At 44.3% G+C, this 18,695-nt stretch overlaps 1 protein-coding gene across 1 annotated transcript in view; it reads left to right on the forward strand.

Annotated features, from left to right (window-relative positions):
• Positions 1–18,695, forward strand: part of rasa3 (RAS p21 protein activator 3) — a 155,160-nt gene that overhangs the window by 119,051 nt on the left and 17,414 nt on the right. Inside the window, exons 8-16 of the mRNA XM_033023134.1 lie at positions 1,490–1,566; positions 5,042–5,146; positions 5,796–5,949; positions 9,584–9,732; positions 10,689–10,803; positions 11,402–11,476; positions 14,223–14,346; positions 15,754–15,860; positions 17,723–17,800. Coding sequence (XP_032879025.1) covers positions 1,490–1,566; positions 5,042–5,146; positions 5,796–5,949; positions 9,584–9,732; positions 10,689–10,803; positions 11,402–11,476; positions 14,223–14,346; positions 15,754–15,860; positions 17,723–17,800 — 984 coding nt within the window. The remainder of the gene's footprint in view (positions 1–1,489; positions 1,567–5,041; positions 5,147–5,795; positions 5,950–9,583; positions 9,733–10,688; positions 10,804–11,401; positions 11,477–14,222; positions 14,347–15,753; positions 15,861–17,722; positions 17,801–18,695) is intronic.

The raw sequence follows: 18,695 nt of genomic DNA on the forward strand, positions 1-18,695 counted from the left end.
ATAATAATATACATGTATACAGCACAGACTCCCAGCGCAGATTTACTGCACGGATCTGTCATTGCGAATCTCCTGGGAAGGCTCTGCACTGGCCTGGTTCAACAGCTCGGAATGCCCTGGAATGAAGGAGATTACAAACAGCACTCCACTCCATCACTGGTACTATAGTAGGCGCTGCCACAAAAAGCTAGCCAGCATCATCAAAGACCCACGTCACCCTGGCCACACGCTCATTTCACTCCTGCCATCGGGAAAAAGGTATAAGAGCTGGAAACTTTAATGTCCAGGAACTGCTTCTTTCCAACAACCATTAGGCCTTTGAACACTGCGGTCTGCAACTATGAATTCCGAACTGCCTTTATTGCACTAGGCACCGGGCTTTTCAGTTTTGCACAAAATTATTTTTTAACATTTATTGAACAAGTTTTTGTTGTTTGTTATGGTATCGACTGAGTTCTAAGTTCACATACCTGCTGCAAGTAAGATTTTCATTGTTCTGTTTTGGGACATATGACAATAAAACACTCTTGACTCCTTGTACAGACTACTGTACTGCTCCAGGTTGGATACTACTGCAGATCTCCCATGCCACATTCCCTCTGCACACTTCCCAAGTGCAGATGTTCCATTGCGACAGTGTGCAACTATGATGTAAGTCCCTGGTGCAGACTCATAACCTCCCCACAGAAAATCTGCAGCTCCCAGGTCAAACCCCTTAAACCACTGCTTAGACTAGCAATAACATTTCTTTCTCACATTCAGCAAAAATAATCGGTTGTAAAACTTGGTGTAACTTGGCTGAACTATCACATAGGAAACTGTCTTTGATTTTGGGTTTCTGTGTAATCTCCTTGGCCTGTAGTACCTACAACCTCCCTCACTAATTGCCCTCAAAAGCTTCTCATGTCTTCAATTTTCTTCCTTAACCTCTCTGCTCATCAGCAGTTTCTGCCTCCTACATACCCCTCCCTCATCTCCCGCTCTTCATTCCATTCCGACCTGTTCCCTTATCTCGCCTTTTTAGCCAACTTTTTATCGTGTCTTATTCTATCCCACCCTCTCCATCACCGTTTCCCCTGTTCACTCTCCATCATCTCACTTCCTACTCACTCATTAGTTCTCAGAAGTATCTTGCTGCACATATAGAGATTTGCAGAAAGGTGAGTTGCACTCTCAAAATCAGCACAGAAAGCTGTTCGGCCCATCGTGCCTCTGCTGTGCATATCAGATCATTCTGGCTGTTGTTCCGCCATCCAGCCCAGTTACACGCAGCAACACAGGTTTGTGCTGAGCATCCTTCTCCCGACAAAGGATGAAGGCTCGTACCCAATATGTGTCTGGCCAGGTGATTACAGGTGTGGTGTGGGTTCCAGTCTTTGGCATTAGCAGCCATTGCAAGCTGTAATGATCATCTTAACCATTGTCATAGTTTACACTGAGGCCTCCCTGTGCACTGAAGGACGTAACTCACTGACTTCTTGCAATGCAGGTGACGAAGCCTTGCAGCTACAGTCGAAAATCACACTTCGATGTTGAAGAGGAGCATGTGGAGAAGATGGAGATCAGGTAAGAATGTTTTCTAAAGGCTGCTTCAGAGGCACTTTCATTCCTAAGCTTGGTTCCAGCACGAGTTCTCCCACATGCCCCACTGGATCAAAGGCAAGAAGTTATTTGCAGCTGTGTAGGAAGGAACTGCAGATGCTGGTTTACTCCGAAGATGGACACAAATGCTGGAGTAACTCAGCAGATCAGGCAGCATCTCGGAGAAAAGGAATAGGTAACGTTTTGGGTTGAGACCCTTCTTCAGACTGAGGGTCAGAGGAGAGGAAAACTAGAGGTATGAAAACGTTCAATACATCACAGCCGGCACCAATGACCAAGGAAACGTGGAGCCCACAATGGTTCATTGTTGGCTGCAGCAGAGGCGATAACAGAGGGATACGAGCGGGAAAACTAGCAGGACGACTAGGGTGAGGATGGGAAGGAGGGAGAGGGAATGTGAGGGTTACTTGAAATTAGAGAAATCATAATTCATACCGCTGGGTTCTAAGCTGCCCAAGCAAAATATCTGAACAGTGGAGGAGGCCCAGGACAGAAAAGTCAGTATGGGAATGTGCGGGAGAGTTAAAGTGTTTGGTAACCGGGAGATCACGTTGGCCAAGGCGGACTTAGTATAGATGTTCAGCGAAATGATCGACCAGTCTGCGCTTGGTCTCGCCGATGTATAGGAGTTCACACCGAGAACAACAGATGCAGTAGATGAGGTTTTAGGAAATGCAAGTGAACTTTTGCCTCACCTGAAGGGCTGTCAGGGTCCCTGGAAGGATTCGAGGGAAGCGGTATAGCGACTGGTGTTGCATCTTCTGCGGTTGCAGGGGAAAGTACGTGGGGAAGGGGTGGTTTGGGTGAGAAGGGATGAGTGAACCAGGGAGCTGCAGAGAGAACAGTATCTGCGGAAAGGGGTGCAGATGGGAAGATGTGGCTAGTGATGGGATCCCGTTGAAGTGGAAAAATGTCGGAGGATTATGTGTAGAATGCAACGGCTGATGGGGTGAAAGGTGATGCCGTATTCGACGGGCGATGGGATGAAGGGTCAATGCATCACGCTTTCCACTGGTAACCTGGAATGCAAGAGTTAACCTAGTGACAGAGAACAAGGAGTAGAAAACAGAATGCTGGATACACTCCTCAGATCAGGCAGCATTTGTGGAGAGAGGAACTGCTAAAATGTTAGGTTGATGACTTTTCATTTGCTGTGTTGAGAGCTTATCGCGTCAAATGTTAATTCTATTTCTCTCGCCACAGTGGATGCCCAAACCGCTGTGCCTTTCCATGTTTTCTTTCAATTTAAGTTTTCCAGCAAATGTATTTTTTCCCTTGATGAAGAACTGGAAATATCCTTCAGCTCTTGTCCAGCATTCCCTCCACAAACATCAACAGAAGACAGCTTTCTTTTTTATTTAAGTTAGGAAAGCACGTGGTGCTGGTTCACTCATTGCCCATAGTTCCTTCATTAAATGCAAACTACTTCCTGATGTTGCTCTGTGCAAGAGTTCACCAAGTATTATGCAATCCCATCCTGTTTTTCTCTCCTTCCATAGTTTCCTTTCAGCGCAGTTGTGGCTCGGAACTGTCGCTGGTACATCCTCTCACAGTGACATGCAGCAAACAAAACATTTGAATACCACTGTGCTGACAGGAAATGTGTTTTTAAAAACTGGAGTTAGATCACTAACCACAAGAATGTTTTTTTTCGAGATTTGGTTAATGACAAACATCTTGAAATGTGCCCTTCTAATTCTTGGATATTAGATTATTCTGCAGAGTAACCAATTAGATGCCAATATGAATGCAACTCATGGCATTCTTTCAAAATGTGACCATATTAATTGGCGAAATTTGTTTCTCTCTCATTTCTCAGCAGAGCTACAGTGTACATAAGGAATGGATTGTAGAATTGCAATGAGCCAACCAGTTCCAACTCTGAACTGTTCTATCCCAGCGAGGCTGTTTGCCACAAGCATGGATTCACTTACTTAGGAATCAGTTTGCACAAGACCTGCTGTGAGTGATCAGTGAGATCATCAGGTCATTAGTGATAGGAGCAGAATTAGGCCATTCGGCCCATCAAGTCTACTCCGCCATTCAATCTTTGCTGATTTATCTCTCTCTCCCAACCCCATTTTCCTGCCTTCCCCCCATAACCCTTGACACCTGTACTAATCAAGAATCTATCAATATTCTGCCTTTAAAATATCCATTGACCTGGCCTCCACAGCCTTCTGTGGCCAAGATTGCCACAGATTCATCACCTCTGACTGAATAGACAATAGACAATAGGTGCAGGAGTAGGCCATTCGGCCCTTCGAGCCAGCACCGCCATTCAATATGATCATGGCTGATTATCCTCAATCAGTACCCCATTCCTGCCTTCTCCCCATATCCCTGACTCTGCTATCTTTAAGAGCCCTATCTAGCTCTCTCTTGAAAGTATCCTGAGAACCGGCCTCCACTGCCCTCTGAGGCAGATAACTCCCCAGACTCACAACTCTCTGTGTGAAAAAGTGTTTCCTCATCTCCGATTGAAATGGCTTACCCATTTTTCTTAAACTGTGGCCCCTGGTTCTGGACTCCAAGGCAATTCTTCTGTATCTCCTTCCTAAAGAAACATTCTTTAATTCTGAGACTATAACCTCTAGTCCTAGACATCCTCTATTAGAAATGTCAATGGTGCACCATGGTATAGATCAGCTTTCACTTTTGCGTTTGGAGTAGTATTAACTTCACTGGAGCAGTTTTATTTCTTTTATTCTCAGAATGTGGTGCTATTGAGTCTTTCTTTTCATACCATCAATGAACATGTTGGTAGCCACAGTTATGGGTTATCCATGTTGGTGTGGGACTGGAGTCACACAGAGATCCAAACCAGGTAAAGTTGGTAGGAGCAGCCAATTCCTAACGTAAGTGAAAAAAAAGACACAAAGTGCTGGAGTAACTGAGCGGGTCAGGCAGCATCTCTGGAGAACATGGATATGTGATATTTTGGATCGGAAGAAGTCTGAAGAAGGGTCCCGGGCCGAAAGGTCACCTAGCCATGTTCTCCAGAAATGCTGTTTGACCCGCTGAGTTACTCCAGCACTGTGTGTTTTTTTGTAAACCAGCATCTGTAATCCCATAAAGAGCTGTAGTAACTAGGCGTGTCAGGCAGCATCTCTGGAGAAAAAGGATGGGTGAAGTTTCGGATCAGGACCTTTCTTCGGATCCCGACCCGAAACATCACTCATCCTTTTCCTCCAGCGATGTTGCCTGACCTGCTGAGTTACTCCAGCACTTTGTGTCTATCTTTGTTATAAACCAGCATCTGCAGTTCCTTTTTTTCTAGCTTCCTGGTTATTTCCATTATACAATGAATAACTGCAATTGTCACACCCCCTTATCTAATTAAAACACATGCAAGACTTGCATTTACATTGAGATGTTACGATAACGACCACAGTAGTTATTTTAGTGTCTTCAACTGCGGTGTTGATTATTTTTCCAGGATTGGACTTTGGAATGCCAGTAACTTAAAGTTTGGCGATGAATTTCTGGGAGAACTGCGACTTCCGCTGAAGATTCTAAAGCTGTCTCCGTCCCATCAAGCTTGGTAATTGAGGGCTTGACATGTTTAATAACATCTCTGTGAGAAGCAGAGTGAGCAACAGATAACGAGTTATGTTCAATGTCTGTATTTAGGCGTGTGCACCCTGCTCAATAACAAGCAACTGTGACTGGTGAAAGTGGAACCGTGTGGGGTGTAAACAAACAGAGGCATCAGACGGGAGAGCAAGAAGGGGGGAATCTGAAATAAGAACCGTGAAAATTCAACCTTATCCTGTTTTTATTTGAGGGTTTGGGTGGATTGGTGATAAGGTTGGCCTGCCATTGTTTATCAGCAGCTTAAGTGTACAGGATTAGTCTTTTATCTTGGGTAAAGTATATAGCCACAATCTGTCTGAGTAACATAAACCCACGTCGGAATTGGATAAATCCATTTGTTGATTAATTTTCATAGCAGTTTTTGCATAGCAGTTAGTTGCAGATGGAAGATGGAAAGAGCAACGGTGCTCACTACAGGGGCAGCTGATATTCTGTGAGCAGGAAAAGCAGCTGTGTGCCTCCTCAGCCAAGCACACTACTGAATTGTTAAGGAATCGGATCGAGCCTGAACCAGGAAATGTGGATCAAAATGTTGCACTCCGACATGATGGAAAAGATGTTTCCATAATTGCTCTTTTGTTTTGCAAATTTCACAGGTACTTTCTGCATCCCAGGGATAATGGAAAGCCCGTTAAACTGGTCGACCTGGGCTCCCTGCGGCTGAACATTGTTTACACTGAAGACCACGTATTTCCATGTCATTATTACGATCCTCTGAGGGACCTTACCATAAAATCAGCAGATGCTGAGGTATGAGTAATGAATGACACCCTTAACCCAAGTCCTGAGCCTGACATTCATGTTATCCAGAGTCTGAAGACCTGAGAACAGTCTGGCCCTCAATCTGCCCATAACCCTCATCCCAAATGGAGGATGCTTCCACTAGTGGGAGAGTCTAGGACCAGAATAGAAGGATGTACTTTAGAAAGGAGATGAGGAGGAATTTCTTTATTCAAAGTGTGGTGAATCTGTGGAATTCATCGCTACAATAAACAATAGGTGCAGGAGTAGGCCATTCGGCCCTTCGAGCCAGCACCACCATTCAATGTGATCATGGTTGATCATCCCCAATCAGTGCCCCGTTCCTGCCTTCTCCCCATATCCCCTGACTCCCTATCTTTAAGAGCCCTATCTAGCTCTTGAAAGTATCCAGAGAACCGGCTCCACCGCCCTCTGAGGCAGTGATTCCACAGACTCACAACTCTGTGAGAAAAAGTGTTTCCTCGTCTCCGTTCTAAATGGCTTATCCCTTATTCTTAAACTATGGCCCCTGGTTCTGGATCCCCCAACATCGGGAATATGTTTCCTGCCTCTAGCGTGTCCAAACCCTTAATAATCATATGTTTCAATAAAATATCCTCTCATCCTTCTAAACTCCAGAGTATACAAGCCCAGCCGCTCCATTCTCTCAGCATTTGACAGTCCCGCCATCCCAGTAATTAACCTTGTAAACCTACGCTGCACTCCCTCAATAGCAAGAATGGCCCTCCTCAAATTAGGAGACCAAAACTGCACACAATACTCCAGATGTGGTCTCACTAGGGCCCTATACAACTGCAGAAGGACCTCTTTGCTCCTATACACAACTCCTCATGCTATAAAGGCCAACATGCCATTCGCTTTCTTCACTGCCTGCTGTACCTGCATGCTTACTTTCATTGACTGATGAACAAGGACCCCCAGATCCCGTTATACTTCCCCTTTTCCCAACTTGACACCATTTAGATAGTAATCTGCCTTCCTGTTTTTGCTACCAAAGTGGATAACCTCACATTTATCCACATTAAACTGCATCTGCCCACTCACCCAACCTGTCCAAGTCACCCTGCATTCTCATAGCATCCTCCTCATAGTTCACACTGCCACCCAGCTTTGTGTCATCTGCAAATTTGCTAATGTTACTTTACTTTCAATCCCTTCATTTAAATCATTGATGTATATTGTAAATAGCTGTGGAGGCCAAACCATTGATGTATAGTGTAAATAGATGGCTCATTGTCATTGGATCATTGGGTATTTTTAAAGTGGAGATTGACAAGGGCGTCAAAGGTTACGGGGAGAAGAGGAATGGGGTTGCGAGGGAAAGATAGATCAACCATGATTGAAAGGTGGAGTAGACTCGATGGGCCAAATGGCTTAATTCTGCTCCTGTGGCTTATGAACATGATAATGCTGAAAAGACACACAGTGCTGGAGTATCTCAGCGGGTCAGGCAGTATCTCTGGAGAACACGGACAGGTGACATTTCGAGTTGGGTCACTTCTTCAGACCTGGCCTTGGTAGAGTGTGAAGCATGAGGCTGACATCAGCAAAAGTGGAATTTGGGAAACAAGAAGCTAGAAGAATCCAAGGAGATTAGAATAAGGTAATGGGTAAGAGGGAGATGTCAGAGTTTAGTGGAAGCTTTTGTGTAGTGACACATTTGATAGGGGAGGTGCAGGGTCATAGCTCCAACGACTCGGGTTTAATTCCAACCTACAGTGCTGTTTGTGCAGAGTTTGTACATTCTCCCTGTGACTTCACTGGTATCATTCAAGTGCTCCTGCTTCCTCACACATCCAATGGTGTGTTAGTTTGTAGGTTAATTAGCCACTGTAAAATGCCCCTTGTGTATGGGTAAGTGGTATAATCTGGGGGGGGGGGGGGGTTGATGAGAAAGTGGAGAGAATAAAATGAGAAAATAGTGCAGGATTAAGGTATATGGGTGCTTAATGGTTGGTGTGAACTCAGCTAGCTCAAAGGCATGTTTCTGTGCTGTATATTATAGTCATAGCAAGATACAGAATGGAAACAGGCCTTTGGCTCACCTCATCTGTGCTGACCCTCAACTCCTACATCCTACCACCTATACTCTGGGGACATTTACAGTGACCAATTAACAACCCACATGCTTTTGGGATGCGGGACTTAACCAAAGCACCCAAAGTCACGGAGAATGTGCAGACTCCACATAGACAGTGCCCGAAGTCAGCATTTGACTGGGGCCATTGCCTCTGTAAGTCTGAGGCACTGCTAGCAGCTAGTGCCAGACTTCATGAGTCCATGAGTCTGATGGGCCGTGGCCTTCCCAGATGGAACTTCTATGGAGTTTATGCACAGTTCATTGTTGGGGATTTAAAGTGGCACCAATCTCACACTGAGAAATTAGCTCGCGCTTTCCGGTGCCGAATTGTGAGTAATGAGCATCTTTTAGAGCCAAGATGCATAAATAAATATGCTGGTTAACACACAAAAGAACACACAGTACTGGAGTAACTCAGTAGGTAGACACAAATGCTGGAGGAACTCAGCGGGTGAGGCAGCATCTATGGAGAGAAGGAATACTTTGAAGGAGTAACTCAGTAGGTCAGGCAGCATTTGTATACATTGGGTATACATGCAAAGTGCCTTGTCACATTGATAATAAAGTATTCCTATTCCTAGTCCATCTCTGGAGAACACAGATCGGTGACGTTTCTGGTTGAGACCTTTCTTCAGACGGGGAGGGGTCTCGACCCAAAATGTCACCTGTCCATGTTCTCCAGAGATGCTACCTGACCCGCTGAGTTACTCCAGCACTTTGTGTCCCTTTATCTTTATGAGCCACTTCGGTTAGGAAGACCAGAACCCTTGTTCACTGGGTTGCCCTGCAGTGTATTACTGCCCTCTCCTGGTGATTGTGGGCGATGCATTTTACATGGCGAATGTTTGAATGAGAAATAATTGGGGAAAGGGCAGGGAGATGGCATTAGACTCTCAGCTCTAGCAGACATGGAAGGTCAACAGTCTGCCTTGAGATACCAGCTGTAATACCAGCACTGTAAACATTCCTCCCACAGTTATGGATGAAGTTGAATGGTGGTTTATTTTGCCTGCAGTATAATCTGACTTGTGTTTTCTCTGGTTTCATTCCTCTCCTCCTTCCTGCACCCCATTTCCCACTCAACCCTCTTCCTACTCACCTCTCCACTCACCCTGTTCTGTTCCCACACCCTCTCTTCCCACTTTCTTTTCCCACTCTCCACAACCATGCTCAATATTTTGGCCCTCCCTGACCTACTCTTCTCACATCACATGTCTCCTTCCTCCACTCACTCCCTCCATTATTCCTTCACACTCCATACTCTGTGCTCCCCATCATCCCTACTCTCCATCTTCTATTCTCCCCCTCTCCCTTCCTCCTTCCTGCTCCCCCTATTCACCCATTCCTCCATGGCCCACGCCTACCCCTTCCTGTACACTCACCCCTTCCCTGCTCACGCTACATCTCCCCTCAATCCCTCCTCTCCCTGCTGAACATCTTTCGGCTCAACCCGCTCCATCATCCCTCCACCTTGCCCCTCACTCCCCATTCCTTTCTCACCCCACCCCTCTCCCTGCTCACGCGCCCACGCTGCCACCACAGCCGGTTTCTTCGTCTGCCGCCCACGTGCTGGGTGAAGTGTGCCGTGAGAAGCAGCAAGCTGCCATGCCCTTGGTCAGGCTCTTCCTGCACTACGGAAGGATTGTTCCCTTCATCAGTGCCATAGCTAACGCTGAAATAAACAGGACCTTGTAAGTAAATCAGTGTCTCATTCCAAGTGATGTGTGCATCGTGATAATCCCACAGTCTAGCTGTCGTTTTCTCTCTTCTTCGCAGCAGCGTGCTTCATTCCTCCCCACTTTAAAATTTCCACCGTCCTGCTCACATCCCTCCACGTAAATAGAGCAATGTGCACGGGACACGTTTAGAAGAGGACAAATGTGTTCAAAGGGTGTTAAAGCTTTAAAAATATTTAGTGCTCTTACTACCCCTTCACCTCCTGCTGTCCTACAGCCTCCTGAGGTCTCGTCAAGGTCCTGATCACCCAGCTTCCATGGGTCTAACACAGGCTAACCTAACTCCAGCTGCCTGGTACCCCAACACAAACCTCATCTCATGTAACACAGCCTATACATGTAGCATGGCCCAATAGTCACATTTTGTCTCTCCTGTGGAAAACTACAGGTGATATTTCTACATGCATGACATTGTAACTGATTGTAATGGAATTGGTTGTGTAGTTTTTTTTTGGTTTAGTTTAGAGATACAGCGCCAATACAGGCCCTTCGGCCCACCAGTGCGCACCGACCAGCGATCCATGCACATTAACATCACCCAACCACACTAGGGATAAGTTTACACTTACACCAAGACAATTAACCCACAGACCTGTACGTCTTTGGAGTGTGGGAGGAAACCAAAGATCTTGGAGAAGACCCACGCAGGTCACAGGGAGGACGTACTAACTCTGTACAGGCAAGCATAGGCAGGATCAAACCCGGGTCTCTGGCGCTGTAAGGCAGCAACTCAACCGCTGTACCACTATGTTTTTTATTATTTGGATAGACAAGAAGAGACAAACTCTTAGTTAAAGATTGTGGGTGAGCCTCCAAGGGGCTGCTCGTAATATTGTCCATAGAAGGGAGAACAATAGACTCTGATCCTGTATCTCACGAACCGGTTGTGATACCAGTCTGTTTCTTTGCAGAGATCCTAACACCATCTTCCGAGGCAACTCCCTGACCTCCAAGTGCATAGATGAGACGATGAAACTGGCGGGGAGACACTACCTGCAGGTCACACTGAAGCCCGTTATCGACGAGGTAACCAGGACTGTGTCGGAGGCTGCTTCGGTCAATCGCTGACACAAAGTACATGACACACTCGTGTGTGCACTCGAACACTCATCTCACCCACACTCACTCCCTCTCATATATACTCAATCGCTAATGCACACACTTGTACGTACACAGTTATTCTTACTGATATACACTCTTGTATTCTTGAATACACCCACATATCACCCATATATCTGCACATTGTCTCTCTCACACATTCACACATACATTCTTATTACACATACACTTTCTCACACTTGTCCACTCTCAACTGCACAACATAGGGGCAGTAACTGGGAAAAAGAATGTCCAGAATTAGAAAATTACATTCTTAAACATCCAACACAATAGAACCACAATAACAAAAATGAGAATTGTGGTGAATCAAACAGGCATCATTGGGGTCTGTGAAGATTCAACATTTGCAGAATGATACTATCTCTTGATTTAGAGGTAGTTTACAGAGGGGATGTCTTTGGTTGAAGGGGGGACCCCAAGGCTGGAATCATTTGCATTGTTTAATCTGTTTAGAAGCTGTTAGTACAGATGATTATTGAACCAGAATTTCATTTCCATTTTACAGATATGTGAAGTTCACAAGTCCTGTGAAATTGACCCAGTTAAGCTGAAGGATGGTGAGAACCTGGAGGCCAACATGGTGAGAACCTTCAGCGTTATCTAACAAGGACATCATTCTATTTAATTGAGCACTTTTGAATTTCAGGTCCTATAGAGGTTATGTAATTGGATTATTATTCCAATAATAATCTAGAAGATTCAAATTGGTATTTCCTTTTGTATACTTTTCAAAGTCTGTATGAAATTTCCATATTTCCCCTTTGGGTTTCCCTTATGATCTGCTTCTGTCAGAATGCAGTCAGCATTCACGTGCTGACTGTAAGTTGCCCCCAATTGAGCTGGGTGGTGGGAGAATCAGGGGTGAGTTGTTAGGCCATTTTGAGGACAAAATTGTGAGGTTGCACAGATCGTAAGATCATAAGTGATAGGAGCAGAATTAGACCATTCGGCCCATCAAGTCTACTCCACCATTCAATCATGGGTGATCTATCTCTCTCTCCTAACCCCATTCTCCTGCATTCTCCCCATAATCTCTGGCACCCATACTAATCAAGAATCTATCTATCTCTGCCTTAAAAACATTCACTGAGGGCCTCCACAGCCTTCAGTGGCAATGAATTCCACTGATTCACCACCCTCTGACTAAAAAATAACAATTCCTCCTCATCTCCTTACTAAAGGAAAGTCCTTTAATTCTGAAGCTAGGACCTCTAGTCCTAGACTCACCCACTTGTGGAAACATCCTCTCCGCATCCTCTCTATCCAAGCCTTTCACTATTCTGTATGTTTCAATGAGGTCCCCCCTCATTCTTCTAAACTCCAGCTAGTACAGGCCCAGTGCCATCAAAGGCTCATCATATGTTAACCTACTCACTCCTGGGATTATTCTTGTAAACCTCCTCTGGACCCTCTCCAGACCCAGCACATCCTTCCTCAAATATCGTGCCCAAAATTGCTCACAATATTCCAAATGTGGCCTGACCAGCGCCTTATCGAGCCTCAGCATTACATCCCTGTTTTTGTATACAAGCCATCTCGAAATAAATGCTAGCAGTGCGTTTGCTTTCTTTACTACGGATTCGACTTGCAGATTAAGTTTTTGGGAATCCTGCACCAGCACTCCTAAATCCCTCTGCACCTCCGATTTCTGGATTCTCTCCCCATTTAGAAAAGAGTCTATGACTTTATTCCTACTACCAAAATGCATGACTCCACACTTTGCTACACTAGATTTCATCTGCCACTTCTCTGCCCACTCTCCCAACCTGTCCAAGTCCTTCTGCTTTCCCTGCTTTCTCTGCACTAAGGGTTGATAGAAGTAAACTTTCCCCACAGCAGAGATATCTAAACAGGTTTAATGGGTAATAGATTTTGAGGGGATCTGAGGAATAACTTTTCCCCAGAAGGTAGTTGGAATCTGAAACGAGATATACAAGAAAAGATGTTTGTGAATCTGTCTAATTAATGTAAAGACTAATTGAGGCAATTGATGTAGGCACAAGATTGAACAAAGCACAAAGTGCTGGACAAACTCAGCAGATCAGGCAGCCTCTGTGGGGGGAATGGTCAGGCAACGTTTCTGGTTGGGTCCCTTCAGACTGAGTCACTGAGTTCCTCCAGCACTGTGTTCTGCTTTAGATTAATTTATGTCGTTTTGGAAAGGAGATCTTCCTTCCTTATCAGGTCTGGCCCCTTATATCACCAGCCCACAACCAAGTAACATGTACGACACTCTTGCAAGGATTAGCTGATGCGTAACTCTTTCATCGTCATACATGCACATTGCCCTTCGTTGCAAGCTGTGATCATGACATGATCAAGAAAAATATTGACCATACTAAAGGTACCCATGCTGAGGGTTAACCTCAAAGTTGCGGTGCTCAACCTCAATTGCGGTGCTGCCTCGAAGGGCCGAATGGCCTCCTCCTGCACCTATTTGCTATGTTTCACAGTTGCAACTATGCAGGGGATTGATTGAAGGCTCCTGCTGTTGACAGTACTGATTGTGGACACTAATAATCATTAATTTCATGAGGTGCATCACAGGTCTCCATGGTCCATCCCTGCCCTGTGAAGCTGATAGATCCTGAGGAGGCCATTCGGACCATCTTACCTGTCCTGTCGTATATCAGATCACTGATCTTAATTTTCTTGATTGTAGGATCTTTCATCCTAATATTCTTGATTGTAGAATTCACTAAAAATCCATCCACTCAACTTTCCAATCAGGAGCACCAGCCTCAACGGCTCTTTCTGTTGTGTTCCAGATTCCAAGAGGGTGACACGGTGGCGCAGCGGTAGAGTTGCTACCTCGCAGCCCCAGAGACCCAGGTTTGAACCTGACCATGGGTGCTGTCTGCGGAGTTTGCACGTTCTCCCTGTGACCGCGTGTGTTTTTTTATGGTGCTCTGGTTTCCTCCCACATTCCAAAGACTTGCAGGTTTGTTGGGTAATTGGCTTCTGTAAATTCCCCCAGTGTGTGTAGGACAAAGAACTCGTACATGGGACATCAATGGTCAATGTGGACTCGGTAGGCCGAAGGGCCCGTTTCCGTGCTGAATCTTCAAACTAAACTAAACTAATTTGACCCACCCTTTGTGTGAGGTTTCTCCCTGACCACCTTGAAGTTTAAAGTTTTTTCCCATTTCCCAGCTCCTAGCTCTGCCATGGGAAATAATTTCTCTCTTATCTATCTGACCAACTCCTTTAATCATAACCAACTCAGTGAGACCAAAGGTGCTGCTCCTGCTATTTCAACTGTGCTGTCTTGTGGAGCTAAATGTATGAGTATTACACACCATTATCATTGTTCCATTGTGTTACAGGATAACCTCAGGCAATACGTTGAAAGGATTTTCAATGTCATCACAACGTCAGGCATGAGTTGCCCCACAGTCATGTGTGACATTTTCTTCTCACTGAGGGAGTCTGCTGCCAAGAGATTCCAAGGTAGCGTGTGCTGTCGTTCAGAATCATTAACCTGCTGCTGATCCTTTTTAGTCACGGAACAATGTGAAGGGTTCAGGTTTCCAGCCATCATTGTCAGCTCAGACTTGCATCACAGTGCACAGTTCTGGTCTCCTCGTTGTATGTAGGAACACCAAAACACTGGAGAAACAGCAGCAGAAGTTACAACAAAGCTGGCAGACTGAGAGGTTACAATGATGAGGAAAGACTAAAATAGCCGATGGGAAGACCATGAATTAATTTAATCAAATGCTGTCGGATTCAGAAGTAGTTTCATAGGATGAATGTAGAGAAGGTATTTACACATAGTTGAGACAGAAACCAGATGACCATCAATATAAGATGGTTACCAAAAAATCTAATCAGAAATTCCAGAGCAAAGAGAATGTAACACCTAGTCAGACAGGGAAGGGTTGAGCTGAGGAACAGAGATGAGTTTAAGACACACGAAGGAGAGAGGGATCAGATAATGGAGAGCGATGAGAGGATGTTATTGTAGAACTGAGGGGCTGAATGGCCTGTGAATAGTATACAATTATATATAATTATAGGGATAGAGGGCTATCTAACACTCTCTAACACCTATCTAACACCTGTACAGTCTAGCACAGGCAAATTTAATTAAGGGCCTGTCCCACTTTCACAACCTAATTCACGACCTCTGCCAAGTTTGCCCTTGACTCATAGTCGCGGCATGGTCGTCACAAGGTCGTAGGAGGTTGTAGGTAGGTCGTAGGAGGTTGTGATGCTAGTCGTAGGTACTCGTGGCATCAAGTAGGTCGGGGCGTTTTTCTAGCATGATGAAAAGTGTCCACGAGTAAAAAAGGTCGTGAATTAGGTCGTGAAAGTGGGACAGGCCCTTTACATTAGCATTATTTGAAGAGAGTTCATCCAATATCCTGGCCAACATGTATCATTCACCAGCATTGGACTTGCTTGCTATTTGCTTCATGCTTGCCTGCATAATAGTAACTACTCTTTAAAAAAAAAACCCACAAAGCTTCAAGAACTCGTATTTCGGGGGAAGCTTCATCCAGGACCCACAATCCAGAAAACATTAGAAAAGTTGAGCAAAGGCATGCTGAAAGAAGAAAGCTTTCAGGCACAACTTGAATGTGGCAGAGAGGTGTGAGGAGGAAATTCTAGTAGCTAAAGATAATTTAGATCAGAGATGCAGGAAAACCCAGAATTGGAGAAGTGCAGTGAGGAATAGTTTAAGGATGTACTGAGAGGCAATATGCTGTCGTGCTGCCTTTTGTGATATTTGTGGCTGTGGTTTAGCATTAACTGATAAAACACAGTGGTCCTAAGGTTGAGTTCTTATACTTTAAAGCATCTTTGTAATCCAAGCATAGCTATCCAATGCTAATTTGAAAACTGTTTTTCTAGGTGATCTAGATGTTCGGTACACAGCTGTAAGCAGTTTTATCTTCCTGCGATTCTTTGCACCAGCTATTCTTTCACCGAACCTGTTCCAGCTCCACCTTCACCATCCAGTAAGTACGTCATGTAGACTTTGCCCAGAACAAACAACATCAGGAACTAGTCTGCTGCAATGGTCATCGTGCTTTCTCAAAAACATGGCTCTATAGAGTACGGAGGGCAAGCAAATAGAACTGGACATGTGAACATCATATTGGGAACATGGCAAAGTTCATGTTTGCCCACAGTGTGGGTCCTTCAATATAAGGACTCTCTTACATGGATAGGCACCTAATTGGCTCTATTCTATCCTTTCCGTAAATCATTAACTGTACAAGACATTCCTGTTTGAATGATTTAATATTAACTAATACTTGGTAATGCATTCCACCAGAAGCACATGAGCCCATCTCTCACTCCTGACCCCCAGGTAAACCTTCCCATCGCTGTACTGAGGGAGTATGCATTGTCAGAGGATAACCCAGGTTTCAGCTCTTTCTCAGATGAGACATTGAACCAATAAAAAATAAACTCTGGCATTGTTAAACATGGGAGTTTTCCCCAGTATTCTGGTTAATATTTATCACTCAGCCATTAAAATATTTATCACTCAATCATTAAAATAGATTATTTGTTAGAATATAGAACAATTTAGCACAGGAACAGGCCTTTCAACGCACAATGTGTGTGTCGAAGATGATGCCAAGTTAAATTAATCTCTTCTGCCTCCATGTGATCTATATCCCTCCATTACCAGCATATATGTGTGCCTATCTAAAAGCCTCTTAAATGCCACTATCATATCTGCCTCCACCACCACCCCATGATAGGTGTTTGCTCTCTGTGTAAAAAACTTGCCCTGCACATCTCCTTTAAACTCACTGACCTCCGTGTTATTTATCTTTTTCTCATTTATGAAGTCCTGCTGTTTGCAAAGTGTCAGCCACATTCCAGACAATTATTCTGATTTGTTAACACAGTGAATTTCCTTGCCTGATCTCGCTGCTGTTCAAGGAATTGTTGGGTATTGCTGTCAGTGCTGCACTGAGTAGGGCTAGAATGGTAAGCATCTCCTCTTCAGGACCCGTTAGAAAATTAAAAAAAAAAGTAACTGGAAATCTCAATGTCACCCAGAATGGTGGAGTTCTACAGGGAAGTGCAGCATAGAAACAGGCCCTTTGGCCCACCACATGTGTACTAACCACAAAACAGCCATATACCCTTACCCTGTCTCTTAAATGTTGCTACCATATCTGCTTCCACAACTTCCTGAAAGCACAATCCTGGCACATACCATGTTTAAAGAATTTCCTCCTATATCTCCTTTAAACTTCCTCCTCTTACCTTAAATCTATGCCCTCTAGTCATTGACATGCCACCCTAGGAAAATGACTGTGACTGTCCACGTTACCTATGTCTCTTGATTTTGTAAACTTGTCAGATGTTTCCTCAAACTCCAACACTCCAGAAAAAAATAATCCTAGTTTGTCCAACCTCTCCTTATCCAGACAGCATCCTAGTAAACCTCTTCTACACCTCTATAAAGCCTCCTATTACCTACTATAGTATGGTGACCACAACTGCACATCATATTTAAGGTATTGAGGTATTGCCTAAGCAACATAGTGCATAGCTGCACCCTGACCTCAACTGCTATTAATGACTGCAAGTGGTGATTCACTACGTTATCATTCGATTACCAAGATGAAGGTAAACAGGATAGGTATTGGCATTCAACTATTCCAATGTGAAATAGATTTCAAATTATAAAAATTGGGAGGGAAACTGAAGATAACAAAATAATAAACATGGAATCTCCCCTCGTGCTCCCTGGTTTCTCCTCACCAACATTGCATTTATAGAACCTGGTTGTTTTTCCAGCTTACTGCCGTTTGAATGTGTTGATCAGGATCTGGTAATCATCTCTTCTCTTCAGGACCCATTAACAGCACGGACCCTGACTCTGGTATCCAAGACCATCCAGACCTTGGGTAGCTTATCGAAATCCAAGTCTGTAAGTCCTCTTATTCATTTATTCCACGCTAATGGAGAATGTAATGTTTTAACAGTGCAGTAGTCCCAATTCACCATTCCCATCTATACCTTAACTGTGTAGGAAGAAACTGCAAATGCTGGTTTACACTGAAGATAGACACAAAATGCTGGAGTAACTCAGTGGGTCAGGCAGCATCTCTGGAGAAAAGAAACAGGTGATGTTTCGGGTCAAAACCCTTCTTCAGACTTTAATAAGTATGACGAAGGGTTTCTACCCGAAACATCACCTGTTCCTTTTCTTCAGAGATGCTGCCTGACCTGCTGAGTTACTCCAGTATTTTGTGTCTATCTTACATGCTTTAACTATGCTTGGTGGGGGTGTGGACAATTGGACAGACCCTTAACAGAGCTGAACATTCCATAGTTATTTAAGCAAAAAAAAAAGCAAATTTCCATGCAAAGTTATTGTGAAAATCGATGTTATATTATTATTAAATATCACTAAAGTTCTTGAGAGAAAGAAACTTGGCCATTCCATTTTTATCACCTCTATCTTCTGGGAGAATGTACAGGGCCTTAAAAGCTCGGATATTCAGACTTCAGAACAGCTTCTTCCCCACCCCCTTCCTGGAGATATCACCACGTGCTTTTACTCTTAACTTTACCTCATTTGGTTATTCTGTAATTGCACTTAAGTTTTTTTGTACTACTTCAGATTGTATTACAATCATTGCATATTTAGCTGTTTTTCATTTGGCATGGTATTATTTTGTTGTATCTATCATTACCTTGTATACTATTTACTCCGTGACTTTCATGTGAACAAGGAATTTCAGCCCATTTGACAATAAACGACTCTGAATTGCCTGGTGACGTGGTAGAGCAAGACGCTCACCGTTGTGGGACCACCTTTC

The sequence above is a fragment of the Amblyraja radiata genome, chromosome 6 (assembly GCF_010909765.2).
Source record: "Amblyraja radiata isolate CabotCenter1 chromosome 6, sAmbRad1.1.pri, whole genome shotgun sequence".
Taxonomy (NCBI): Eukaryota; Metazoa; Chordata; class Chondrichthyes; order Rajiformes; family Rajidae; genus Amblyraja; species Amblyraja radiata.